This window comes from Theropithecus gelada, chromosome 9 (assembly GCF_003255815.1).
Source record: "Theropithecus gelada isolate Dixy chromosome 9, Tgel_1.0, whole genome shotgun sequence".
In the NCBI taxonomy this organism is placed as follows: domain Eukaryota; kingdom Metazoa; phylum Chordata; class Mammalia; order Primates; family Cercopithecidae; genus Theropithecus; species Theropithecus gelada.
In genome coordinates, this window is record NC_037677.1 from 7890564 (window position 1) to 7916776 (window position 26213).

The window sequence follows — 26213 nt, forward strand, 5'->3', positions numbered from 1 at the left end:
GCTCCCTGCTCTCCGCATTTCAGCTCCCCAGGGAAAGAAAAAGGGGGCCCGGGTGGCAGATGCAGAGATAATATGTATTTAACCTGAGCGGTCCGGGGCGCCGTGCCGCAGCCAGCTCCCCGCGGTGTGGCCCGCTCAGCCGGGGCCAGCGGTGGCGCCTGGAGCCGTGTCCCCGGCGTAACCCTCCCGCCCGGCAGCCGGCGAGCTGTTTATACAGCTTTACCTGTGCTATAGTCCTATCCAGTAAAAACCCTCGCTCCGCCAGGGTAACCTAATCCAGGGGCCGAGGCGGAGGAGGGGACAGTGAGACTGGCTGGGTTGGAGAGGGAGGTGTGCGCGCGCCACTCTCCGGGATCTCTCCTTTGCCCCTCCTCCCACCATAGGGAAGGAAATTTGGACATGGTTCGGGTGACCGAAATGGGGACCCGGGGCTAAGGAGGAAGGAGGCCAGTTTTCACGACCCCGTCCTCCGGTTTCTCTCCTTTGAACAGGCGCTGGGGACCTGCGCGGCGGCCACAGCTGGACGCGCGCAGCGACAGGCGCTGCGGTCCCGGGGGCGCCCGGCGTGGGCTGGCGAGGCCGGGGACAGGTTTCCCGCCCTGGCCTGGCTCAGCTCGCCCTCGCCCAGCTTTCATCTTGCCCCAGTCGCCCTTTCCAGTTCCCACACTGAAGGCAAAGCGAGCAAGGAAAGGAGCCGGCGCCTCCCCAAGCGGACCCTCCCTTCCGCGCAGCCTTGGCCACTCTTCCAGAGCGCCCCGGTGCGGACTGCGGCCGGCGCAGGGAATCGAATTAAACGCCTCTGGGCGGTTATTGTCTTTCGCTAATTGCTCGAACAATGGCCTCTATTAAAATGGAGACACCCAATTAAAGGCCCCGCCGGGCGGTGCTCTGCTCCCGGCAAAGCTCTGGCCCCCGGCCTACGGCGTGCAGACCGCGGGGCCGCGGACCTGGCTGGTGCTGGGCGCTGGCGCCGGCCTCGACACCTTTGGCCTCCACTTCCTCCTCAGACTCAGCGACAGCGGCCGCTTCACACTGTTTTTATTGACCGATCGCAGCCCAGCAAGATTGATCGAGCTGGAATGGGAAGGGACTTCTCCTCCCCCAGGCCCGGCTCGCCAGGGCCTCGGGCCGTGCTGCAGTTTCTGGCCTTTCGTGGCGCTCCCCGCCCCCCAAGCCTCGCAGATTCCCGGTTTCTTTTCTGTCTTTAACTGCGCGGCCGGGTCCGCCCAGGCCGGCGCCGGGACTCAGGGGGGAGGGACTCGGCGGCGCGGCTCGGCTCCGCTTCTTTCTCCTGCCTGCAAATATTTGCTGCCTTGCTGGAAATCCGACGATTTCGCGCGCGCTCTGCTTGCAAAGTCTTTAAGTAAACACGCTCAAATGACCGCCCAGGGCGGCCCGAGGCACACTGTCTCCCCCTGCGCGGGATTAGTAACTTTAGGACTTCGACCCCGGGGCTCCACTTTGCCGGTTACCCAGGTCCGGCAGCGCTCGGGCGCCCGGGGCCGGTTCTCCAGGCACCTCGGCCCCGCGGAGCTCGCCTGGAAGCATCGGTTGCCTGGCTCGGGTGGGTGGCGCGAGCATCTCCGCACCCTGGGTCCGTAGCCCTAGGGTTGAGCCCCGGAAAGCCGCGACTCCTCTCTGCGCCATGGCCTCTGCTTTCTGTACCCGACTGGGTTTCCCCACTTCCACCGGGACAGGGTCTCTTCGCCCCTGGGAGGGCGGGGGGGAGGGACTTGCACGTGGGCATGTGTTTAGGGGTGTGTGTGGGTCCCAGCTTAACCCCTACCGAGCGGAGAAACTCCGGCTCCATTTCTCACCTTTTCCCCAAGAGGACACACATACCCGGCTCAACTTGACGCCTAAAGCAGCCGCTTCCAGGCCTGGGGTTTCGGATAGGCCAAGCCGGCTGCCACCGCCCCGCACGCCGCCCCGGGCCCCGGCTCCTCTCCAGGCGGTGGCCGTGCCGTCGCCTGCTCGATTGCGGGATGCTTGCTCCCAGGGTCCTAGGCGTCCAGGTTGATCGCCAGTCCCTTACCCTGGTGAGGGAGGCCTTGTGCCCTACAGAAGCCCCGGGCCCTGCAGCGGCGGCGGCGGCGGCATCCTCCTGGTCGCCTCCTCGCTTTCCTCCACCCGAGCTCCGCTGGCTGCTCCTTGGGAGGAAGGGGACTCGCTAGACCAGGCCGAGGCCCAGGTACCTGGGGAGGGGTCGCGTCAGGTCTGCGGGAAGGCGCTCAGGCTCCTCCGCAGGAGGCCAGGATCAGCTTTGTGGCTGTGGCACAGGGAGAATCAGGACCACCTTTTCCCCCTTCCCCCCGGCCAGGAGCCCCCTTCCCCTCCCCCGCCCGCCAAGGGAGGAGGAAGCCCGGCCTGCTCTTGCTGGCGAGGCGGGTCATGCCGGCGCCGGGCCTGGCCCGGACCCCCGCAGCCCGACTCTCCGCCTCAGGCCACGCGCCGCAGCCTCTCCAACCTCGATCCCTTCCCCCTTCCTTCCCCGTGGGTCCCGGGGCCGACCTCGGCCCTCCCTCCTCGGTATCCCCCTCCCATCCTTTTCCCTCCCCCGCTGCCCTGTGCTCCGGGCTCCCGGGCTGGGCCCGTGACGTCAAACCCAGTGTGGCGTCGGCGAGACTGGCCGGCGCGGGCCATCAAAAGAGCAACGTCCTCTCTCCCAATTACCTACTGTCAGTCCGGGAACAGGGGCGGACCGGCTGGGAATTAAATGTTAAATACCCCCTACCGGCTGGCTCCATTACCGGGGGCATCCAGCCCCAGGCCCCCCACCCCTCTCTGCCAGCCTCAAACCACCCAGACCAAGAAGGGCCTTCGGAGATTTTTTATTTTTCTAAAGGTGGGGGTTGCTGTTCTCCATCCCCGGCCAGTCCGACTTGGTGCTGGCAACTGAATTTAAACGAATAATCCCCATTTCCCCATCCAAAATTAGCGGAGAGGCGCCTCCGCACCGGAAGGCCTCCTCACCAGTCTTTTCTTTTTGTCTTTAAAATAATTCTTAGCCTCAGAAGTTAGCATTTTCAAGACCTGGCATCCGCAGCGTTTCTGTCGCGGGGACTTCTCTCTTCGGCTCTGAGGTCTCCGCGCGCAGGACCCAGGGCTGCTCTTGGTTTTACGCGTGGCTGTAAGCTGGGCTCACGCTGCGTGGCGCATCCACCCCCCGATTGACGGGCGGAGAAACATTTTTCATTTTTTCTTTCAGCTTCTATCCTTCATCTTAATCCCGGGCTTCTTAGCAAAAAATGCATGTGCGTTCGTTTCTCCTCGTCTATGGAGAGGTTTCCGGTGAATGTTAGACAGCAACTAAATAATTAAAAGGTTTGGAGAGCGCTGTGAGCAGGATAAGATGCGGGCAGCTTGGCTGGCCCAGGAGAGACTAGTGGTCAGAGAATGAAAGGAAAATCGATGCCTCTTAACTGGGCCGCCTAATAACGGGAGACCAAGTGGGCTCAGGAGAAACGTGGGGGGAGAGCTTTCTTTAAAAAAAAATTAGGGTTCTTTCTTTCTGTCCTATATATGGAAATTCAGCCCTGATTTCAAACAAACATCAGATTTAAGAAGGTGAGGACTCCAAAGAAGATCCAAACGCAAGACCAGGAAGAGCTACGTTTCCACTACTTCTTCCAATACATTTCACTAATCTTTCTACAGAGATAGTGTTTTAAAACACGACAACCCTCACACACCAAGTTGAAGCTGAATATTGATGTTCCTTCACCGCATGAAAGGAATCCTTCAGAATTTACTTTCAGGGACGGCTTCTTCTATCTCGAATTTTTGCATTTGTAGGGAATTTTATGGGGTAGAGGAGCGAAGAGGGAACAATGTCTCCAAATAAAACCCCAAATTAAGGTCTCAACCCCATCGGTGGGATAGCCTGCGGGGGAACCCACTCCCTCTCCTCGCAGCATTGCCCTGGGGGCGAGCAGAGAGTGGATTTGGAGTCTTCTTTTCCCGCCTGACCCCTGATCGCCCGAGCAGCATTTTCGGGCCGGCGGCTGCAGCCACCCAGGCGCCACTAGGGGATGCAGTGGCTCAAAGGACCGAGCGAGCTGTGCAGGTTGGAGCCCGCGGGGCGGGCCAATCGCGGCTAGTTCGCAGCCTCGCCCGCTGATTGGCCCCTCGCTGCCCCGCCCCTTCTCGCCCCGCCCCCCTCTCTGGGGCGCCTTGCAGCCGTGTGCCCTCCGCGCCGGGGTGCCCATTGCGCAGAGCGTGGCCTGGAGACCCGCGAGCCGGGAAAGGTCGCCGTGGAGTCCCGACCAGAGGCCGGGGTTGGGGTCGGTGCAGACTGAGGGCTGGTTTCCTCGACTGGGGGAGAAACGCCGGGAGCCAGAGTAAGTAGGGCTCCGGGCGGGGCGAAAGGAAAAGTTGGGTCCCTGGAGTGAAGACCGAATTCTTTCTGTCCGTCTACACTGAGCGTACTCGGGGAATGAGTTAGAGCCAGTCTCTTCCTCCCCTCCCCTCCCCCCTTCTAACCCCTCACTGTTGCCACTCAAGTCAAAAGCACACATTGATTACAAATATTAGGTCTGGAAAGGGCAGCTGCAACAGCTGAAGCGTGTTCACTCTGGGGGCTCGAGAGCGCAGAAGGCTCCGGGAAAGAGGTGACAGTGACAACAAAATTGACACGGGCGCTCCAGTCAAAGGCATCTCTCCTTTACCCGATGCCTCACCCTCTTAGGAAGTCGGCCGGAGAGGCAAATCTCAAAGCACCTTCACACGAAACATTTTGTTTTTCTGATCAATTTAACGCGCACGTCTCCCCACATCGCTGCGCTCTCCCAAACACTCTGCATTGGATCCTAATAACGATCCATGCGTGCCTATTGTTCAAAAGTCTGAAAAAGAAAAATCTGCCCATCGAAATGAACTTCATGAATGGGGCAGGCTGGCTGCACTGGGACAGAATCGTCCACCCGACCCGAATGAATCGGCAGGAGCCGCGGCCACATTTAAAGGGCCAGAGCGCGCGTTCCCTCCCGTCCGCCCCCAAGCCCCGCGGGCCTCGCCCACCATGCCCGCCGCCCCTCCGCCCGCGGCCGCCCTCTGCGGCGCCCCTTTCCGGTCAGTGGAGGGGCGGGAGGAGGGGCGGGGGTGCGCGGGGCGGGGGGAGAAGTCCTGGAGCCGGTTTGGGTTGCAGTTTCCTTGTGCCGGGGATCCTGTCCCCTACTCGCCAGCGCCAGGCTCCTCCCCCCTCGGCGCGGATGACACTAGAACCTCCTTAAGTTGCGTCGCGCCACAGCTGTCTGCGAACACTGAGCTGCCTGGCGCCGTCTTGATACTTTCAGAAAGAATGCATTCCCTGTAAAAAAAAAAAAAAAAAAAAAAAAAATACTGAGAGAGGGAGAGAGAGAGAGAAGAAGTGAGAGAGACGGAGGGAGAGCGAGACAGAGCGAGCTACGCAATCTGACCGAGCAGGTCGTACGCCGCCGCCTCCTCCTCCTCTCTGCTCTTCGCTACCCAGGTTGGTACTGGTGACTTTTTTTTTTTTTTTTTACGTTTTATTTTTTGCCCCCAACCACTTGGGAGGACGTAAAGCAATTTTAAAAACTCAACTCTCCTCTTTTGGAGGTTTTCTAGGTGCTGAGGGGACGGTCCCGGGACCGGTGTCCCCGAGGGAGGGACTTGTCTTCCAACTTTCAACAGTCAGCCCCGGGACTTGTCCTCCAAGTTGCTCAGCCAGCCCCGGCTCCCGCGAGTCGGGCTGCAGGGACGTCCCTGAGTGTCCTGCGGGCTCCCTGGCCGTTTCCCCGCGCGCCAGTGCGGGTCTCGGGCTCGCTGGGCGGGCGGGCGGCGCGAAGGGAGGTGGTGCCACTCCAGCAACCCAGGGGCTCATCCAGGTCTCCCCTTCTCTCCCTTGCAGGTGACCCGGGAAGGGACTCCGCCTCGGAGCGGGTGAGGACCCCGGTGCAGAGGAGCCTGGCTCGCAGAATTCCAGAGTCGTCGCCCCTTTTTACAACCTGGTTCCCTTTTATCCTGCCGTACCCAGTTTTTGGATTTTTGTCTTCCCCGTCTTCTCTTTGCTAAAAGACCCCTCCAAGATTATTTTTTAAAAATCCTCTCCTTTGCTCACCTTTGCTTCCCAGCCTTCCCATCCCCCCACCGAAAGCAAATCATTCAACGACCCCCGACCCTCCGACAGCAGGAGCCCCCCGACCTCCCAGGCCGACCGCCCTCCCTCCCCGCGCGCGGGTTCCGGGCCCGGCGAGAGGGCGCGAGCGCAGCCGAGGCCATGGAGGTGACGGCAGACCAGCCGCGCTGGGTAAGCCACCACCACCCCGCCGTGCTCAACGGGCAGCACCCGGACACGCACCACCCGGGCCTCGGCCACTCCTACATGGACCCGGCGCAGTACCCGCTGCCGGAGGAGGTGGATGTGCTTTTTAACATCGACGGTCAAGGCAACCACGTCCCGCCCTACTACGGAAACTCGGTCAGGGCCACGGTGCAGAGGTACCCTCCGACCCACCACGGTGAGTGCGCCCGGGGTGCGGGGGCTCTTGTCGGCTGCGTCAGTCGTCCCGGCTCGGGGAGGTCGGGAAGGACCTGAGGGCGGGGAGAGGTCAATCGAAAGCCCCCATCTGCCGTTCCTGGTTCATTTACAAAAAAATTGGGGCCCGGAAATGGGCAAGGAAGGCCTCTGGCTCGTCGCGAGAGTGTGTTTTGAAACAGTCGCAGCAGGCGCCTCTCCCGGCTGGTGGCCCTGTGGCCTGGCGCTCACCTGGCGGGCGCCAGGCCGCAGCCCTTCGTTCCTGCGCGGCTGCAGGTTTTGGGGGGTCTCGGGATGTCCCCAGGCGTGGGGTGCCCTGGCTCTGTCTCCACGGGTCCGGGCTCCCTGGGCCCGGTAGCCAGCGCCGGCCAAGCCCGGCTGGAACCCGGCTCTTCCAAAAAACCTGGCGTTCCCTGTTACCCGCTAGCTCTTTCTAGGGGGGCGGCCTCTGCCAGCGTCCCTCAATTCGCACATTTTCAGAAAGGCCCCAGAGACTTATTTATTCACACCCTTCTCCTTGACCTTTTCCCAAAGCTAGTGCCTTTGGTTTTTAGACAGGTCTCCTACCTCTTGGCTTCAGGAATGGAATTCTGATGCTGAAGGGATTTGGAGGGGAAGACCCTTGTCTTAAGTTTGAGGGATCTGACGTTTCCCAGATTCCCGGCTGCACAGAATTTTCCTGCGTCTTTGCTTTCAAGTTGCCTCCATGCCTGCAACTCTTGTCTTATACTGTCTCTGGGTACTGCCCTCCACTAACCTCCCACCTAAGATGTAGCATACACCCCCGTTTAAATAGAGGCAATTCCAGAACCACCTCTTTCCCCTTTCACCTGGAGAAGTTTAGGAGAGTTCTGAAATGTAAAAAAAGAAGACCGGGCCTGTGTAGTTTGAGGAAAAAATGATCGAATACTTTCCAGCTCTAAGTTTGTTCCTAAAGAAGAAACAGGGGCAAAACATTGGTCAGAAAAAGCGTGAGGCTTTCTGAGTCCAGCCAGACCGAATTCTGCCCTGATTCCCCTACTCAGAGCCTGCCTTGGCACCGATGACATAGCCCCTCCGGCAGCAGGCGTCCTCTACCCTGCTGTCGCCAGGTTTTAAACAATCGTTTCTGCGTATGGGGCGCTCTCTGCCCACGTTCTGTGCAGATCAACAGTTAAGTGGAAATGCGGTAGAGGCAGACTTAATATTATTTACTATACTACTTCCTGCATAATATGAATCTTGACCCTTGGTGTTCAGAGAACTCTCTTTCCCTCTCCACTCCCCTCCCCTTCCTCTCTCTTAAGTTTAGTTTCAGTATTGTTCTTAATGGTTGAATCGAATGTCAAATGCTGAGGCAGGTACCGGATTTAAAGATCAAGAAGTGTGTGGATTTGCACTTGCTTTTTAAATGAACCCCTCAGAGTGTATGAGTTACAGCTACTTTAAGAGTGTGTGTTTTAAATGAAGGCTAAGCAGACCCTGTGTCTGAGTCATCTTTGATTTAAAATATATACATCAACTGGAATTTTGTGTCTTTGGGGCTCAGGTGAAAATTCACCTATGGCACTGGTGGGATCATAGCTTTATTGAGGGTGCCTGGGGCTTATATTATCTCCTTCTCCTTTAGGATTCGGGAGGGTGAGAAAAGTAGAGAAAACGGCCATCCCAGGGTCCAGCCTTGTGAACTTTCTCCAACGGCCCAAGCAATGAAAATGTCCTTGCAAATCCCATTTTAGGCCTTTTGCAGGCAGCCTGGCTGATTCTGAGCAAGCACTGGGTTAGGTTTCCGGGAACTAACCCTGAAAGTCTCCTGACTTCTGTCCCAAGGCCTCTCCTTCCTGCACTCAGTGCTGGGAGCTGGGCCTGACTCCAGGGTCTTTTTCTGGTGTGGAGCAGTTGTGTGGCCGGGCTCCATCCTTCACGCCTCCTCACTCACAGCCGGCTCTCTTATCAGGCTGACTGGGATTAAGTCCGAGTCAGGGAACTCAGGGCCATTGAAGGAAACCCATAAATCAAGTCAGGTTCTAGAGAGAGACTTTGGGGAATGTGATTTAGGCAGTGTATCTGGAGAGGCCAAATAAGCAAAGGGGCCCTTCACTCTGCAGCAACCTCTCGGGTGTCAGCCACAGGCCCTTCATTCTGCTGGATTTGATGGGACATCCCTGTGGGAGACAGGGGTGAAGGATTCTGTCCCCAGCCTGACCCCCAGGTGTGCCAGGCAGGTACTCCTGGGACCACTGGGATGAGAGAGCGGGCCTGAGCCCTTGTCTGTGCTTGGACTTTTGCTGAAAGGGAGGCCGGTGCGAGGGAGAGAGTCCCCAGGTGTCCCTGACGGCCTTGCAGGGTCACACTCACCCTCCTTCTCTCTCCTGCCCTTTCCCCGCTGCCCCACAGGGAGCCAGGTGTGCCGCCCGCCTCTGCTTCATGGATCCCTGCCCTGGCTGGACGGCGGCAAAGCCCTGAGCAGCCACCACGCCGCCTCCCCCTGGAACCTCAGTCCCTTCTCCAAGACGTCCATCCACCACGGCTCCCCGGGGCCCCTCTCCGTCTATCCCCCGGCCTCGTCCTCCTCCCTGTCGGGGGGCCACGCCAGCCCGCACCTCTTCACCTTCCCGCCCACCCCACCTAAGGACGTCTCCCCGGACCCGTCGCTGTCCACCCCGGGCTCGGCCGGCTCGGCCCGGCAGGATGAGAAAGAGTGCCTCAAGTACCAGGTGCCGCTGCCCGACAGCATGAAGCTGGAGTCGTCCCACTCCCGTGGCAGCATGACCGCCCTGGGGGGGGGCCTCCTCGTCGGCCCACCACCCCATCACCACCTACCCGCCCTACGTGCCCGAGTACAGCTCCGGACTCTTCCCCCCCAGCAGTCTGCTGGGCGGCTCCCCCACCGGCTTCGGATGCAAGTCCAGGCCCAAGGCCCGGTCCAGCACAGGTAGGAGCCAGCTCTCCCCTGGGGCCTTTTCTTCTCCTCCCTCCTCCCCTTTTCCTCAATCCAGGACCGCACCTAGAGGGACCCCTCAGGGGAGCCGGTGTGTCCCAAAGCCTGCTGAGATGCCATTTCTTCCTATTCTTCCTGCCGGGAAGGCACTGCATGTCCTGCCATCCTAGCTCATGCCTGGCTTCGGAAGCAGCGGGGAAGTGGGATCTGATTTAAAACCCCCCAATGAGCTGGGAAAGGAAAAAGACGAACAAAAACAAAGTCGTGCCCTCTTCTGCCTGTGGCAGGACTTCAGGATTCGGTTGGTAACTTTTAGTCAGTTTCCAAGACCAAATGGAAGGCCGAGGGAATAAATCTTGAGTGTTTCATGCTAAAACGAAACCTCCTTAAGCCTAAACAAACACAGGTCCCTCTATGACCCCTTTGGCCTCTGTCATTCTGACTGTTCCTCTCGCTCAGCTCAAAGGGGACCATGCAGTAAGGACAGTCCTTTATCAGACATGTAAATACAAAGTGTGTGTGCAAGAGCCTGGCCAAAGCTGCACACATATTCTCTGCGTGGAAAAGGGGGCTCTCAGCTGAACCGAGAGAAAGCGGTGGCTTTGCACTGGGGAAGCCGAGTTGAATGAAAATCCAATATTGCCTGGCCCAGTTAGTTACCTGAAGCGTCTCCTAGAGCTCTCAGGGCAGGCAGGGGCAGGAAGCCGTATTAGGACATATTGCTTGGCTGAGCTGCAGCCAGAGGAGGTAGAAAGGAACGGAAAAGTGCTCCAGGTGTGCATCTCAGTTTCCTGTGCTCTGTTCCTTTCCAAAATGCAAGCGCTGCCTAGCAGCACGCTGCATTTTTATTCAATTGGTGTCATTACTTGCATGAAAAAAACCCCCACACAAAATACTTTGGCTTTAAAAATCAATCAATCCATCACCAATTCCATTTCTAACCAAAGTAATTGAGTCCAAAGAGAGCTAGGGATTCTCTGAGATCGATTTAACTGTATTTTTAGACAGGGTTTGGTGAAGATTTTGATGTCTCCTTAGGCGTGTCCATTTCAGAGTGGGCATCTCTTCCCTGATCCACTCCGGGTATCTTGCCTCTGCTCTCTCTCTGTATAGATCCTACATAGAAAGCAATCGTGAAAATCACTTGTCTTTTAGGGATGAGATGAGCAGCCTTGAAATCGAGCTCCCAAAGCTCCGGTTTGAAAAACTTCAGAGGGAGTACTCTGGGAGCCCAGTGACCATGAGATCGGTTTTCAGGGTTTTTTTCCAGGGTGACATTCACTCTGGCTGCCTGAGCAGGACTGTCTCTATTTAGTTGATATGTTTTAGCTAATCCAATTATTTTCAGACTGCTGCACGCGACAGTTGCATTGTTTATCCCGAGCCAGGAACTTTAATAGAGTCCGGATGCGGTTAGGCTGACAGAAGAACTCAGACCTGCATGTTCAGTACATGAAAGTAGGCAGGAGGGAGAGGGAGGCAGGCTAGCTGGTGGAGTCAAAAAGAAAGCAAGAGGCCGGGAGAGCTGGAGGCACAAAGTGGCCACAGTGCCTGGCAGGGGCTGGGCTTGGGGGGTGGAGGGAAGGATTAAGGAGAAGTGGGGTGCAGCTTGACTCAGAAACACAGGCTGGGGCGCTAAATCTAAAGAGAGCAGAGCTGTGCATTTTGAGGTCATGATGGGATTTCTTTTCTTCTTCTTCTTCTTCTTCTTCTTCTTCTTCTTCTTCTTCTTCTTTTTTTTAAAGNTTCTTCTTCTTCTTCTTCTTCTTCTTCTTCTTCTTCTTCTTCTTCTTCTTTTTTTTAAAGTTCTCTTTTCTGGTAAGGCTATGAGGTTGGGGAGAGCTCGTGGTATCTGAGGCCGGGGTAGTGGTTTGTGCTGGGGGGAGGGGACAGAGTGACTTTTCCAAGATACTCTGGTTTCTTTACCCTCATTTCCGTGTTTGATTTCTCCCCCTCTTGTGCACACTTTCTGCCTTAAGTCTAGTCTTTTCTTTCCTCTCATTTCTTTCTGTGAGACTCTGAACATGGAGGGGAGAAAGAGAGGGCCGTGGTTTCCCTAAGCCAGAGCTAGGAATACCAATACACCGATTTTGGTTTTTTGGCAAAGGGGAGAGGAGGCCATTGCAATTTGGCCTTTTTACTTCCTCCTTCTTAATTCCTTTCTCACAGTCATGAAAACCAAGAACAGCACACCTGGCAGGGGCCGCGAGAGAGCTGGGACTTTTGGGAGTGTGGAGGGGAAGTTTTGAGAAGCCCCTCCTTGTGCAGGGGGTGGAGGTGGTGGGAATTCTTGAGGAGGGGATTCTCTTGGTTTTAGTGGTTGCTTTCTCTCTCTCTCTATTTTTTTTCCCCCTTTAACCTCTTCTTTGCAAATGCATTTGCTGAAGGAGGACACAGAGAAGAGAGAGTTTTTGGGGTTGTCGCTGGAAACGGTTGAAGTTGTGGTTAGGGCACCTATTGCTGTCTTAACGCCTAGGCTTTCGGGGCTGGGACGAAGCTTTTGCAAACAAAAGACAGAGTCTTTGTATCCAGGGCCGCTTCTTAGCTCCCCTGCCACCTTTCCAGTTGGGCATCTCCCTCCACCGTCCTCTGATCAAGCTCCTGCCCTGCTCCCTACCCCCTCCCACAGCCTGGTTTCAGGGTTTCAGGCCAAGGCGGAGTAAGAGGCGTTTGCCAGCAGCTGTTGAATGTCAAGAGGCCTCGCAGCTCTGTGGTTCTTGTCACCTAAGAGAGAGGTGTCTGCCTGAGCAGCTCACAACAGGCAGGGGTGAGGAGTGGGGAGGAAAGAAGGCAGGAGAGAGTCAGGGCCTCCATTAGGAAAATTGGCTGTCTGCTGAAGTCACAGACCAGAGGCAGCAAGGAAAAAAGAAGAAGAAAAGCCCATAGAGGCAATGGCAAACTTGCCGAGTGAATCAAGACAGAAAATTGCCCTAGTGTGCAGATCCTTGTTGAAGAGGTAACCGTTGCTAGCTTTCAAGGTGTTTCTGAAAAGGAAGCTATCACCCTCCCCAGCGCGCTGCAAATGAAAGGAAATCAGACTGATCACGTCAGACTGGGAGGTCCTCCAGCGCCAGGGTGCCCAGGAGCCGGGTGGCAACCACGCTCCCCGCCTCCAGCCACAGCGGCCTCTCTTCACACTGCCCTCTGCCCAGTGCCCAAGTAGGGGAGGAGCCCTAAGGGGTCCCCTGTCTGCGCAGGGTGGGTAGTGGGCCTGCAGTCCTAGCTGGGACAGGGCCAGTGCTGCCCTAGAAGGAGCTAACCCAGAGGCCACCGGGGACACAAAAAGGCAGGCCTGTGGCCTCCTGGCTTGGGCTGTAGCCGGCTGCTCGCCCACTCACCCTTCACTCTTTCCTTCCAGCCTCCCCCACATCCAGTCTGCCACATCCCTCAGGCTTTTGACCCCAACTGATAGGTGTCTGGGTGTGATTCAGGCCTGAGTCTTTTTCAAGAACTGAGAAGAGTCGTTGGGTACTTAGGAAGGCGCCTTTGGCACACACTGTGGCATGTTTGTATTTAATCTCAGGGGTTCTGGGGCACAGCAAAGGCACTCTGGGGACCCTAGGTTAAGAACCTTTTGGAATGTAGAGCAAAAACAAAACAAAACAAAACAAATCAAAAAAACCTCTCTTATGTCCTCAATTTTTTTTTTTTTTTTTTAAAAAGCAAAGTAGACAAAAACTAGTGGGCACCATCCCTGACTCTCATGGAAAAGGGTGCAAGACCTTCTTCCATTTGCAAAAGACTTTAACTTTCCTAAAGAACTTATCCCTGGAGAGGATCACAGGCCCCCAAGTGTGAACCCCCCCTAGATCCCTCCTACTTGGTCTGGGGCTTTCCAAAGGCCCAATAGGTCCCGTATCTGCCAAGGCAGATTTTTCCTCCTTTTAGGGGAATCAAAATTCTAAGGACCCTACTGGGTTCTCTTTTTCCACCCCAGTGGTCCAGGCAGGTTGGAGGTCATTAATTACTCTCTTAAAACAAAACAGTCTTCAGGGCTCATTTTTCTTCCTTACCCACCCTCCAGGGTCCTCCTCTGGGCCTCCCCTCTCTGGGGGACCAACTGGAGTTGAGCCTCCTGTTCCTGCAGGGAAGGGGAGTCCTGGCTTTCTCCCGGCACCAAGACACTGGGCACTAGAGACCCAGGTGTCCCTGGGCCCCCCAGAAGCAAGGAGATTCTCCTAGAAAGCATCTTTCTCTTCGTCCTGCAGAAGTTGAAATCAGTGAGCAAACTCCCCCGTGTCTTGAAATGGTAATTTAAGGGATTCTTCCAAGGAGTTTTCTGGGTGGGTCTGGGTCATTTTCCAGCCTGGGCTGAGGGAGTGAATATGCCGCTCAAACTCCCTACCGGCCTGGCCGGTTTTTCGTTTATTTTGTTTGTTTGTGTTTTTGGAAAAAGAGAAACTGCAGGCAGGCCTTGGTTAATGAGCAGCCACCCCCCTTCGTTAACTTGCCTCTTCTGATCTTCCTCTGATTGGCTTCACTCTGTCCTCCCAAACCTTCCCTTTTCCTTTTTCCCTCCCTCCCCGTCTTCCGGGTTCCCCGCCTAAAGTTTGCATCTCCCCCCTGCACACCCTGGCTGGGGTCATACTTTAACTTCAGTCTCTGTAACAGTGGCTGGCTGGAAAGCTATGGAAACCCCTGCTGGGTCCTAATCGCTTCCTCTCCGGCCGGGGACGTTTACAGTCTGATTGGAAGTAAAATCTAAAACCCTAGCTACTGAAATCAATCAGCCGATTGATCAATCTATACATCTATTTATTATCTGTTCACCTATCTAGCCATTGATTAATCCTTCCTTTCCCCCATCCTAATCTTCATTATTTAATCAATCTCTATAGACAGACCCATGATGATAATGGGTCACCTTTGTCTTCCTTTTTTTCCTTTGAGGGAAATGAATGGAATGTTTGGCTTTTGCCACCATCCAGGGCTCAGGATTTTCTCAGGGAAGTATTTGAGCTGGAATCTGCGTTCCTTCTAGGTCCTGCCCGATCTTCTCCATCAAGTCGGGCAAGCCAAGAACAGGGTTCTGTTGCAACGATGCATCTGCCCCTTCTGCGGGCGCCTCTATGTGTGTAGGGGGAGCGGTCACGCGGGGACAGCATTCCCCAGCTCAACTTTGGAGCGTCTTGGAAAGAGGTGGGGGGTGGACACGCTCCCCAAAAGAGGAAGGAGAAGGAAAAAAGTTCTCCATTTTACTTTTCTTCCCCCAGTTCCAAATGCTGTCAGCCTTCCCGCGTGTTTTCCTTCCGTAAGTGGCTTATCTGTGCTTTTGTTTCCAGAAGGCAGGGAGTGTGTGAACTGCGGAGCAACCTCGACCCCACTGTGGCGGCGAGATGGCACGGGGCATTACCTGTGCAATGCCTGTGGGCTCTACCACAAAATGAACGGACAGAACCGGCCCCTCATTAAGCCCAAGCGAAGGCTGGTAAGTTCTCGGGAAGGGATGGATTCCACGCTGACCATTCCCGGTTTCTCATTTCCTCTCTTCCGGAAGGACAGCTTTCTGCAGGAAATTGATTGACAGGATAGCCTCCAATCATGTCAGCTGGCTTGGGATAGTTTTTTGTTTTTTTTTTTTTCAAATTTGATACACAGAACAACTCTTTTTCCCCATCCGTGTTTCTTAAGTCACTTGTGAAAATTTTAAGGAGACTGAATTCTTGGTTATCAAATCTGCAGTGTATTCCTGAATAGAGTAATGGTATGAACAGGACCAGAGCAGCTGGTTTAAATGTATTGATGAGCACTGTTTGACAGGTAGAGACATTTAGTATGAGGATAGAATATTCCAGAATGGGTTCCTGAAGTTGTGGTGTGTGGCTTCCCAGGAAGGATCACAGACTCGGTGCAGTGGATGGACTTGTTATGCTAATGCTTCAAAATGGTTGGAGCTGATTAAATGAATTTCACAGGCTTCACCAGCAACCAGTGAGCCTAATGCCACCTTTCTTTCTTGGTCTCAGCATTTGAGAACTTTCCACAGGCAATTCCTGTGGGCAACGTCGTGTGAGTCCTCTCATACCTGGCATTTGCTCTTATTTTCTCTTTGAACTACTACCAGAGGATAGTTTTTTCCCTCCTCTCTCATTATTCTTTAAAAAACTTTTGAAGCATGAGGGATCCTTGAGAAAACCTGGCTCTGTCAAGCATTTATAAGGAAGACTCACAAGGGACATTCATTTGCAAGCTCCTCTTTGGAAGTCTGAATAGTGAATGTACGCGACAGACAAATAACAACACTAGCCACAGCTAAGAGATCAAAATGTGAATGTGGTGCTGACATTCACCAAGTAGATATGGGAGGAGGGGATTTCCCCATGTAGATTAATGGATACATGAGCATCCATCAATTTCTAAGGGAGGAAAAAGAACACCTTTGTATTCTTTTTAAAGAATTATTTGCCCTCCCCATCAGATTGTAGTGCAACTCAACACGTTTCACATCCTCTTTTGAAGAAGGAAAAACTTTCTTTTTTTTTTTGAGATAGAGTCTCACTCTGTCACCCAGGCTGGAGTGCAGTGGCACAATCTCGGCTCACTGTGACCTCCACCTCCCAGGTTCAAGCAATTCTCCTGTCTCAGCCTCCCGAGTAGCTGGAACTATGGGCACCCGCCCCCACACCTGGCAAATTTTTGTATTTTCAGTAGAGACAGGGTTTCGCCTTGTTGGCCAGGCTGCTCTCAAACTCCTGGCCGCAGGTAATCTACCCACCTCGGCCTCCCAGAGTGCTGGGATTACAGGCACGAGCCACCGCTCCCGGCCGAAGAAGGAAAACTTTCTAGGGATGGAAATGTCCACATGACTTTAATCTTTGACAATCCTGGATATCTAGGCTTTATTCTTTCTGATCTTTGCCCCCTTCTCCAACTTTCTCAACCTTCCCCCAGCTCTCCTCCTGCAGTTTGGTTTTTTTTTTTTTCCTTTCTCTCATGTGCAAAGCTGACTTCCTAGGAAAAAGCTGCCGGATATCTGAGCGCTGGAGATAACTCATAAACAACAACTCAGCTTCCCCAACCTAAACACCAAGATGTTTGAACGTATCAGAACAAGAAGTGTTTGAAAAAAAAAAAAAGGCTAGAGGTGTTAGTGCAGAATGAATATGATCACACCACAAAAGAATGTTTTGAATCACTCAAAAACCTGGCCCTAGTAAAAAAAAAAAAAAAAAAAAAAAAAAAAAAAAAAAGAGAGAGAGAGAGAAAGAGAGAGAGAGGAAAAAAAAACCAACAAAAACCTTCTTGTTAAAATGTGTCTTGGTACCATTATAGGTTTTTTTGTTGTTGTTGTTTTGTTTTTGTTTTTTTTTAAATAAAAGTAAAGAAGGCAAAAGAGAGGGATTAAAAGTCTTAAGGTATGGGCTGATTGGTGAGCAAAAGTTTATTTGACATTTTCTTGGGTTTTCTTCTTGTGTCTGGTCAGATTGCAGAGGAGGATCGTACTTCCATTTTATACAATTTTGTCTCCACTCACCTTTCATAGGAAAGCTCTAGAACTCTGAGTAATAATTGCTTTGAATTTTAGAGCTCAATGACTGTCACATTTTTCATCTGTCTTTTCTTTCTTAATCATCTGTCTTGGGCGGTTTGATGTTTTTAGTTCTATAGAATTCATAAGCTACAGGGAGACAGAGCACAGGACACATTCAGATTTTTCTTTCTTTCTCTCTCTCTTTCTTTCTTTCTTTCTTTCTTTCTTTCTTTCTTTCTTTCTTTCTCTCTCTCTCTCTCTTTCTGTCTGTCTGTCTTTTTTCAGCCCTGAGGTGTATTTGACTTCTGAACACCTAGAACCCTCTGTTTTTTTCTTTCCTGTATTCCCCGACCCTTTATTCCAGTTCCAGATTGCTATTTTTGTTGAACACATTTGCAGATTCACTGAAGACCACTCAGCCCATACATAGCTAGCTCTTCTGTGAGATGCATATTTAACCCTGAATAAACTAATGCAGGAAACAGGAGAGAGAACTGAAAGGAAGATTCATAGATTCTTTTCCCCCGGCATTGCCAGGATTTTCATACATCTCACCACTAGCGAGAGGCTGAGCTGCTTGCCTTAATATATTCTACCTCCTGCTAGTGACCCAAACAGTATGGCTTGAGAGACCCTAAGTTCCCATAAAGTTTGTAGTACTGGAAGCATCTTCCTTTGCTTTTATTTAGGTTGCTGTCGATAGACTGCAAAAGATTACACGCTGCACCTTGTCATCTGGAGCTCTGATTTTACCAGTTGGCATTATATGCTTGTACTGTGTACATTCAGAATTGCTGGGCTAGGAAACCCAGGTGCCTGAGTGATATTAATCTGCTATAACTGAGTAGCTCTTCTAAAGAAAAAAAAAAAACTATAGGAAGATAATAATCACATATAATTTAATTGTCAAAATCATTAAGCACTGGTTTTATGTTGTACTTTCTCCCGAAGAGTACACAAATGAAACAGTTGTTTCAGCCTTAAATTATCACGTTTCATAAAGGCAGTCTGGCAGAGGCATATGGGGTTAGAATGGACACTCATGGACCATGTGAATTACATTCAAGATGGACAGCAAAAGACTCCCATCTTCTCCATTGTGATAGATCAGGGCAGTTTTTAGTTTCCAGTACCTTAGAATACAGAAAAGAAAGAATTTGTTTAAAAAGGTCATAGTATACTCTGTTACTTACATCCCACAGGAGCATATCTGTGGAACAATTTAGCAACTTTGAAAGAAAAAGGGTCACTCAGGTTAATTCAAAATTGCCACTGGGTTCTCCATATTTGGTGGCTTTGGGTGTTGGCTTTAACTTTTTGCTTGATAAAATATTGATATAAATTGTACCAGGATCCCAGGCCAGGTACAGTGGCTCACACCTGTAATCCCAGCACTTTGGGAGGCCGAGGCGGGCGGATCATGAGGTCAGGAGATCTAGACCATCCTGACTAATATGGTGAAACCCCGTCTCTACTAAAAATACAAAAAATTAGCCAGGCGTGGTGGTGGGTGCCTGCAGTCCCAGCTTCTCGGGAGGCTGAGGCAGAAGAATAGCGTGAACCCGGGAGGTGGAGCTTGCAGTGAGCCAAGATCACACCACTGCACTCCAGCCTGGGCTACAGAGCGCGACTCTGTCTCAAAACAAAGCAAAACAAAACGAAAAACAAAAAACAAAACTGTACCAGGATCCCTATAGTTCTTGCTCTGTGTTCTCACAACCATACCAGAATTTTCTTCATCACAGACAGAGACTAAACTCTTTCTTCTCTTACCTTTCCTTTGATAATATTTTTGATCCAGGAATGGGGATAATTTTGCAGTTAAATTTTTTTTTTTTTATGATAGAAGGTGAGGAAGAGAGACAGATTAATATTAGAAGTGACCCAACTCCATTTTCTTCCAACGGTTTTTTTCATTTTTTTTTTTAAAGCATGAACAGAGAATAGTCACTTGATCAATTTAAATATGTCAAAAAGTGAAAGAAAAATCTCTCTTTTAAAGGAAATTAGGGCAGTAACACAACCAAGGAATTAAAATTCAAGTTGAGGCTGACCTTTGACCTGCAACTATGCTACTCCGTGAACAGCAAATAGGAAATGCCTGATTTCACGAAGGTGAACTGGTATCAGAGGAGGCAAGGGATCCAGAGTTCCTGACGAGTGGCAACATTCCTTGGTCTTTTGAGTTTGTTTGGTGAATCAAATTTAGGTGACAGCCACCTAAAGAGAGTGAGGGTGGCTGTCTCATGAATGGGAAGTGACCAAGCTTGAAAGCACAGGCTGTGGTGGCTCACGCCTGTAATCCCAGCACTTTGGGAGGCCGAGGCAGGCGGATCACTTGAGGTCAGGAGTTCAAGACCAGCCTGGCCAACATAGTAAAACCCTGTCTCTACTAAAAATAGAAAAATTAGCCGGGCGAGGTGGCAGGTGCCTATAAATTGCAGCTTCTAGGGAGGCTGAGGCAGGAGAATTGCTTCAACCTGTGAGGCAGAGGTTGCAGTGAGCTGAGATCACACCACTGCATTCCAGCCTGGGTGACAGAGTGAGACTCTTGTCTCGAAAAGAGAAAACAAGAAAGTGCAGGCTGTATAAATTTAGGAGGTCTTGTCGACTTAGGATGTCCTACTCGGCGCTTCCTCAGGTGTGTCACCCATGTGTGCATGCCACTCACTTGCACAGACATTCTTTGCAGAATTTGCTGTTGTGTTAGCAGGCTGTTCTCTTGATAACTCAGCCTTTCTTTGTTTGGGATCCAGAGCGTTTCTGGTGCTTGACTTTGTGCTTCCTTTGCTGTGAGTGCCTCCTGATGACCGGAGCCTATTTGAGGATGGATATTCTTGGGAGTTGAGTTTGAAAACGACCTCTTGTGGCCCTGGACTTGGTGAAAAACGCAACTGAAAGCCCAGTTCCAAAATTGGCTGGCTAATTCAAAATTAACCACCCATAAAAATTAACCCTCTGGTGTACTTTGTGGGAGGAGGGTAAGAGGCTAAGACTGCCAGGGAGGAGGCCCTGGCTTCCTGCTCCTACCGGAGAGCGGTGGGTGAAATTCTGGCCACGTTACTGCAAAGTGTAGTGGTGACATTTTTCTTTTCGAGGCAGCTTTTGGGGATGTGTATCACTTTCATGTGGGCCACTTGCTAGTTTTGATTTCAATGACAATTTCTTCCTTCCTTTTGTTTTTTTTTTTTTTTTTTAAGCCTGTCTTCATAGTGATGACAGCACATTTACCATTTGTTTTGATTTCACCCTCTCCTCTCTTCCCCACTCTCAGTCTGCAGCCAGGAGAGCAGGGACGTCCTGTGCGAACTGTCAGACCACCACGACCACACTCTGGAGGAGGAACGCCAATGGCGACCCTGTCTGCAATGCCTGTGGGCTCTACTACAAGCTGCACAATGTAAGTGGACTGGGACCAGCAAGAACGGGGCTCCCTTCCTGATGGTGACCAGCAAACAGCGTCACCACCGCCCTCTCCATGTGCATCGCCCACCGCGGGGGCAGATCACAGGCTCCAAATAATCGATGCAATAGGACCTAGCTTGGAAAACTACTTTGTCTAGCATAGCCTTGCTGAGGCCGAGGGGGTTTACAGCCTGGCAGCCACACAACCCCCTTGGTATGCATTGGACACTCCACGTACCATGCAGCAATGCAGCAGTCCGATGTGCTGGCTGGGCCTGTCTGGTTTATAAAGAAAAAAAAAAAAAAAAATCTTCCTTTTGGAAAACAAAAAAAGCCACCGGTCCTATGTTGTTGTTTCCTGACATTTTAAACTTTTTACAGAAAGAGAGAGTGAAAGAGAAAGGTAAATAGAATTGTAATGAGTGGCAGGGACTCTGGAAACCAAGAGGATCCATTCGGTTACTGAGAGGTAAAAATCTTGGCTAAATCTGTGCTATGAATTTGAAATGGATTCTCTGTATAAAAGACATGGAACAAATGTCTGAGAGATTTCGTCTGATGTGTTTGTCCGAACCAACTTTTACGTGCAGAGAGCTAGCTCCTGAGGAAGGTGGCTCACCTGGGAGAAGTTACCATACCAGGGAAAAGAAACTGTCATTTTCTCCTTTTATGTCATGTTAGCAGAATGGTAATTGCCAGTCACCTGAGTTTAGCTGTGTCATTTCTAATCTTTCCATTTGGGGTCCTCTCATTTCGTAATATGTCTTAATCTTAAAAAATTTTTTTTCAGGTTTTTTTTTCCTTTTTTCTGAAACCATTCTGGCTCATGATCCTAGTGAGGCTTCAAGTTTGCATTAATTCCAAAGACAAAAATGGTCATTTTGGTCTCTCCCTGTCTTGTTCTCTCTCTCCTTCCTTTTTAGCTCTTTCTGATTCTCCTAAATTCCCTTGGCCAACCTGACTTTGGCAAAGTCCGGGGCTGAACGGGGAGGAGACAGGGACGTTTGCTTGCGGCGGTTCTGGCAATGAACTCGTATTACTCAGGAATACCTGGGAATTGGGGAGGAAGCTTTTCTGGTTGGATATTTTGAGTCATAGAGAACTTCTTAGGGTGACCCCAGCACCCTGCTTCTTTTTCACTTCTTGGGAACAAGTTGTTGTGATTCTGAGGAGCTCTATACACTCATTTCCCTGCCTGTGCCATCTCTCTCGCTGTGGTCCCGGTCCAGTGAATGAAACCAGAGTCTTACTACGATCCCTTATTCTCCCTTAGGTCCTGGGACTGTGGTCCATATACATTTATCAGCAATTAAATCCAAGTTCTGTTTTCAGTTTGGGGAATTTACTTGCTGACTGCAGTAGAGATAGAGATTCATGATTCAAATCTGGAAGACTTGGGCTTATAAGCTATTAGGCTATTAGCATTAGGGTTTATTAGCTATCCAGTCATCAGCACTGCCTATGAAGTTATTTCTGGGCTGTAATTGATGGATTTCAAAGAATTTTCCTGTTACTTGATTACATTTGAGCCTGAGATAGTCCCATGATGTAGACAGGGCAGAAATTATTTTCATTTCGGTTTTACTTGAAGGAATTACGACTCAGAAAAGCAAGTCGCTTGCACAAGGTAACGTGGCTGAGAAAGTAGAAGAGTCGGGGCCCATTTCAGAGTCAGGAGGCTTTCCTGGGAGGTTGGCAGTGTCAGAACTAAGAGGAGAACCAGGGGAAAGGGGTTGCTGTCTTTTTTTAGAGTACAACAACATTGTAATGAATTGTGTGTGTATGTATATTTCATCCCTATATCCGTGAAAGTATAGGAATTACAGGAGATTAGTTATATGCTTTTTTGAATAGTTAGCTGGGATGAGATACGATCTCACTTGTGTCTGATCATATACATATATATATGTAATATATTTCTGAAGAATGTGAATTTCTCAAATCAAAGAAAAGCTGACAAATCCTCTCCATGCCTCACTTCTACCTCCTCAGTCTTAATGAGCTTGGTCTTCATGACTGGGCTTGGGTGAGTGGGAGACAGAAACTTCTTCATCTTCAGGAGTGGTTTTTCTGTCTTCTCTGGTTTACCAGGAATTCGTAAAAGGAGGGGATTGATGTGTATTGAACAGTAAGAGATAATAATCTATTAACGTTGTCATCGCGTTGCGTTTTGCTCTGCCCTTCCAGACATCCCTACATGGACGCCATAAGCTCTTTCTTCTTATCTAGGTGTTGAGATAACTGCCTACCTCGGTATCAGCATCTCTCAGTGGTGTTGTGACTGGTTATCTGGGGTTGTGTGGCTACTGGTGTAACTAGATATTATATTTAGATACCCGGCTATGTATAGCTAGATGTCAGCATCCAGAGCTGTGTATCTGGACGTTATCTTGGTGAAGATTTGATGTGGGAGTAGATTCCTGTCATCTCTGTAGGCTGCATGTTTATCTTGATGAAAACTTTGAAGAAGGAACCCGGAGATGTTCCTCTGGCAGTGACCTTTCTGGGCTCTCCTGCCGTCGGTCACATTGGCTTCCCGGGTATGGGGGAAATAAGGTCTCAGCTCCAGTGTGGGGCTTTGTCTCTTTCTCCAGGTGACCTCTCCCAGCTCAGCTTCGGGAAGCTGGGTGTTGGCTGCTCTCAGCACGTTGGCCATTTGAATTCTCCCTTTCTCAGGTGTGATTTTCTGGCTTTGGGAATAGACAGGTAAAACCCAGAGCCAAGGGTTCTCCACCCTTGAGAACTGTGGTGGAAGGCGATGCTTTCATCCCGGGAAGTCAGGAACGGCCAGGACACCGACATTCACTCCTTGAGTCTGTTTGCCACCCTCCCCTGGGAACGTGGCCAGATGTGGAGTTTGCTCTTCCGGGCAGATGTCTGCTGTCGGGGTTAATCTGCCTCTGCCTCCCTGTGGGGAGTAGCTTCTGTTTACTTTGTAAAGTTTCCTTTCTTGATTCTGGGCCCCCAAAGCAAGTGTATTTTTAAAAGGCAAATGAGGTTTATCAAGAAGAGAGAAATGGTAGCTGTCTCCGAGATTGAAGTCTCTTGATCTTCCGAGTAGGGTCTGGTCTCTGTCTCTTTACTCTAGCACATTCTTGGTCTTTCCTTTTTAAGATGAGTGCCCTTTTGTGCTTTGCACCCCATAGGTGGTTATGAAATACTTGTTGATTTGTTGGTTGTCTGTTTGTCTGGTTAGAAGTGGAGAGTCGGAGCTAGGTGGAAATAGCATTTGCAGCCACTGCAGCTGCTGCTGGAGTGATAGAGGCAAGAGATCAGCTTTTGGCCAGGCGCGGTGGCTCACGCCTGTAATCCCAGCATTTGGGAGGCCGAGCTGGGTGGATCACAATGTCAGGAGTTCGAGACCAGCCTGCCCAATATGGTGAAACCCCGTCTCTACTAAATATACAAAAATTAGCCAGGCGTGGTGTCGGGCGCCTCCAGTCCCAGCTACTCAGGAGGCTGAGGCAGGAGAATGACGTGAACCCAGGAGACAGAGGTTGCAGTGAGCCAAGATCGCACCACTGCACTCCAGCCTAGACAACAGAGTGAGAATTAATCAAAAAAAAAAAAAAAAAAAAAAAAGAGATCACCTTTAAGAAAGGCATGGTTTCATAAAATACAACCCTGCTACATATAAATTCTGGGGGAAGATTTTATGACCTCTCAAAGGCCAGGTAGAAAAGAGGCAACCACAAGTTATTCAGTAGAGCGGTAGAGTCCTCATTTCTTCAAGGCAGACGGCCTTAACCACCTAGAGGCTGATGACCTGGGGAGTGCTGTTCAAGTTCTGAAGCAGATTTGTCAGAGTAGACACAATGGTATTTCCCTCTTGAAGATTCTTCACCACCTCGATTCTTATGAAATAGTCTAAGGAAGTTCTAAAGAAATAAGGCAAGTGAACTCCATTTTCGTTACCAGAGAAATACAATCGTATTAGATGGGTCTCTCATCTGGTAACTGTATATATTTGAGTTCTTCAGTCCCTGGGAAAGAGACAGGAGCAAGTGGGATAGAGGAAGGGGCCGGCTGAAATGGAAACGGATCCCTGATCCGGGGCGGCCGGTGGAACCCTTGTTGGTGTGGGAGAGCCTGTGCATTTCAGAGGCAGCCAAAAAGTAAAAAAAAAAAAAAAAAATTGATCTTTGTTTAGATTAACAGACCCCTGACCATGAAGAAGGAAGGCATCCAGACCAGAAACCGAAAAATGTCTAGCAAATCCAAAAAGTGCAAAAAAGTGCATGACTCACTGGAGGACTTCCCCAAGAACAGCTCGTTTAACCCGGCTGCCCTCTCCAGACACATGTCCTCCCTGAGCCACATCTCGCCCTTCAGCCACTCCAGCCACATGCTGACCACGCCCACGCCGATGCACCCGCCATCCAGCCTGTCCTTTGGACCGCATCACCCCTCCAGCATGGTCACTGCCATGGGTTAGAGCCCTGCTCGAGGCTGGCAGGGCCCCCAGCGAGCGTCCCTGCAGCCCCCTTCGACATGCATTTTTGCAGGAGCAGCATCATGAAGCCTAAACGCGATGGATATATGTTTTTGAAGGCAGAAAGCAAAATTATGTTTGCCACTTTGCAAAGGAGCTCACTGTGGTGTCTGTGTTCCAACCACTGAATCTGGACCCCATCTGTGAATAAGCCATTCTGACTCATATCCCCTATTTAACAGGGTCTCTAGTGCTGTGAAAAAAAAAATGCTGAACATTGCATATAACTTATATTGTAAGAAATACTGTACAATGACTTTATTGCATCTGGGTAGCTGTAAGGCATGAAGGATGCCAAGAAGTTTAAGGAATATGGGAGAAATAGAGTGTGGAAATTAAGAAGAAACTAAGTCTGATATTCAAAAGGACAAACTGCCAGTTTTGTTTCCTTTCACTGGCCACAGTTGTTTGATGCATTAAAAGAAAAAAAAAAAAACGAAAAAAGAAAAAAGAAAAAAAAAAGAAAAAAGTGTAGGCGAATCATTCGTTCAAAGCTGTTGGCCTCTGCAAAGGAAATACCAGTTCCGGGCAATCCGTGTTACCGTTCACCAGTTGCCATTGAGGGTTTCAGAGAGCCTTTTACCAGGCCTACATGCTTTGTGAACAAGTCCCTGTAATTGTTGTTTGTATGTATAATTCAAAGCACCAAAATAAGAAAAGATGTAGATTTATTTCATCATATTATACAGACCGAATTGTTGTATAAATTTATTTACTGCTAGTCTTAAGAACTGCTTTCTTTCCTTTGTTTGTTTCAATATTTTCCTTCTCTCTCAATTTTTGGTTGAATAAACTAGATTACATTCAGTTGGCCTAAGGTGGTTGTGCTCGGAGGGTTTCTCATTTCTTTTCCATTTTGTTTTTGGATGATATTTATTAAATAGCTTCTAAGAGTCTGGCGGCAACTGTCTTGTCCCTATTCCTGCAGCCTGTGCTGAGGGTAGCAGTGTATGAGCTAGCAACGTGCATGTCAGCGACCCCGGCCCTACAGGCCATGTCCTGCAAGCGGCCCGGCTGCCTCTTCACCCTGTCGTGTTCTGTGTTAGTGATCACTGCCTTTAATACAGTCTGTTGGAATACTATTATAAGCATAATAATAAAGTTAAAATATTTTAAAACTACAAAATGACATCGTATCCACGTGGTGGCCAAGCTCTTCTAGAATAATCTGGTAGCTCTAGCTCATTTCAGAGAAAGGAGTTAAAAGAGACAACAACCAGACGTGAAGTTATTCACTGGGAGCCGATGCTAACCCCAGAGGGTCAACGTCTATTTTGGGGGAAACTGGGAGTATTTGGAGTTCTACATGCGGCCCGGAGGAATTTATCCTGGGGCTGGGGTGACATCTGGGGTCCCCTAGTGAGCGGCAGTGTGTCTTCCTGCTCACCTCCTGCCCATCGAAGGAGGACTGGGAAGATTTTATGCTGAG

At 50.7% G+C, this 26213-nt stretch overlaps 1 protein-coding gene, 1 long non-coding RNA gene and 1 pseudogene across 3 annotated transcripts; 1 reads left to right on the forward strand and 2 right to left on the reverse strand.

Moving 5' to 3' along the window:
* Positions 1-1023: 1023 nt before the first annotated feature.
* On the reverse strand, positions 1024-1810 carry LOC112631828 (annotated as a pseudogene). The gene has a single exon (XR_003121205.1). The product of XR_003121205.1 is annotated as an uncharacterized LOC112631828 (transcript).
* Positions 1048-3083, reverse strand: LOC112631829. Its single transcript, XR_003121206.1, has 3 exons — positions 2974-3083; positions 1818-2150; positions 1048-1295 (listed from the first exon to the last, which is right to left on the reverse strand). It is a non-coding gene; the product is annotated as an uncharacterized LOC112631829 (long non-coding RNA).
* Positions 3084-4165: 1082 nt separating this feature from the next.
* Positions 4166-25905, forward strand: GATA3 (GATA binding protein 3). The gene is given in 7 exon segments (XM_025397773.1): positions 4166-4340; positions 5870-6479; positions 8873-9255; positions 9257-9410; positions 14699-14844; positions 20162-20287; positions 24443-25905. Coding segments are annotated over 6 exon segments (1335 nt in total). The 5' UTR covers positions 4166-4340; positions 5870-6238; the 3' UTR covers positions 24728-25905.
* The last annotated feature ends 308 nt before the right edge of the window (positions 25906-26213 follow it).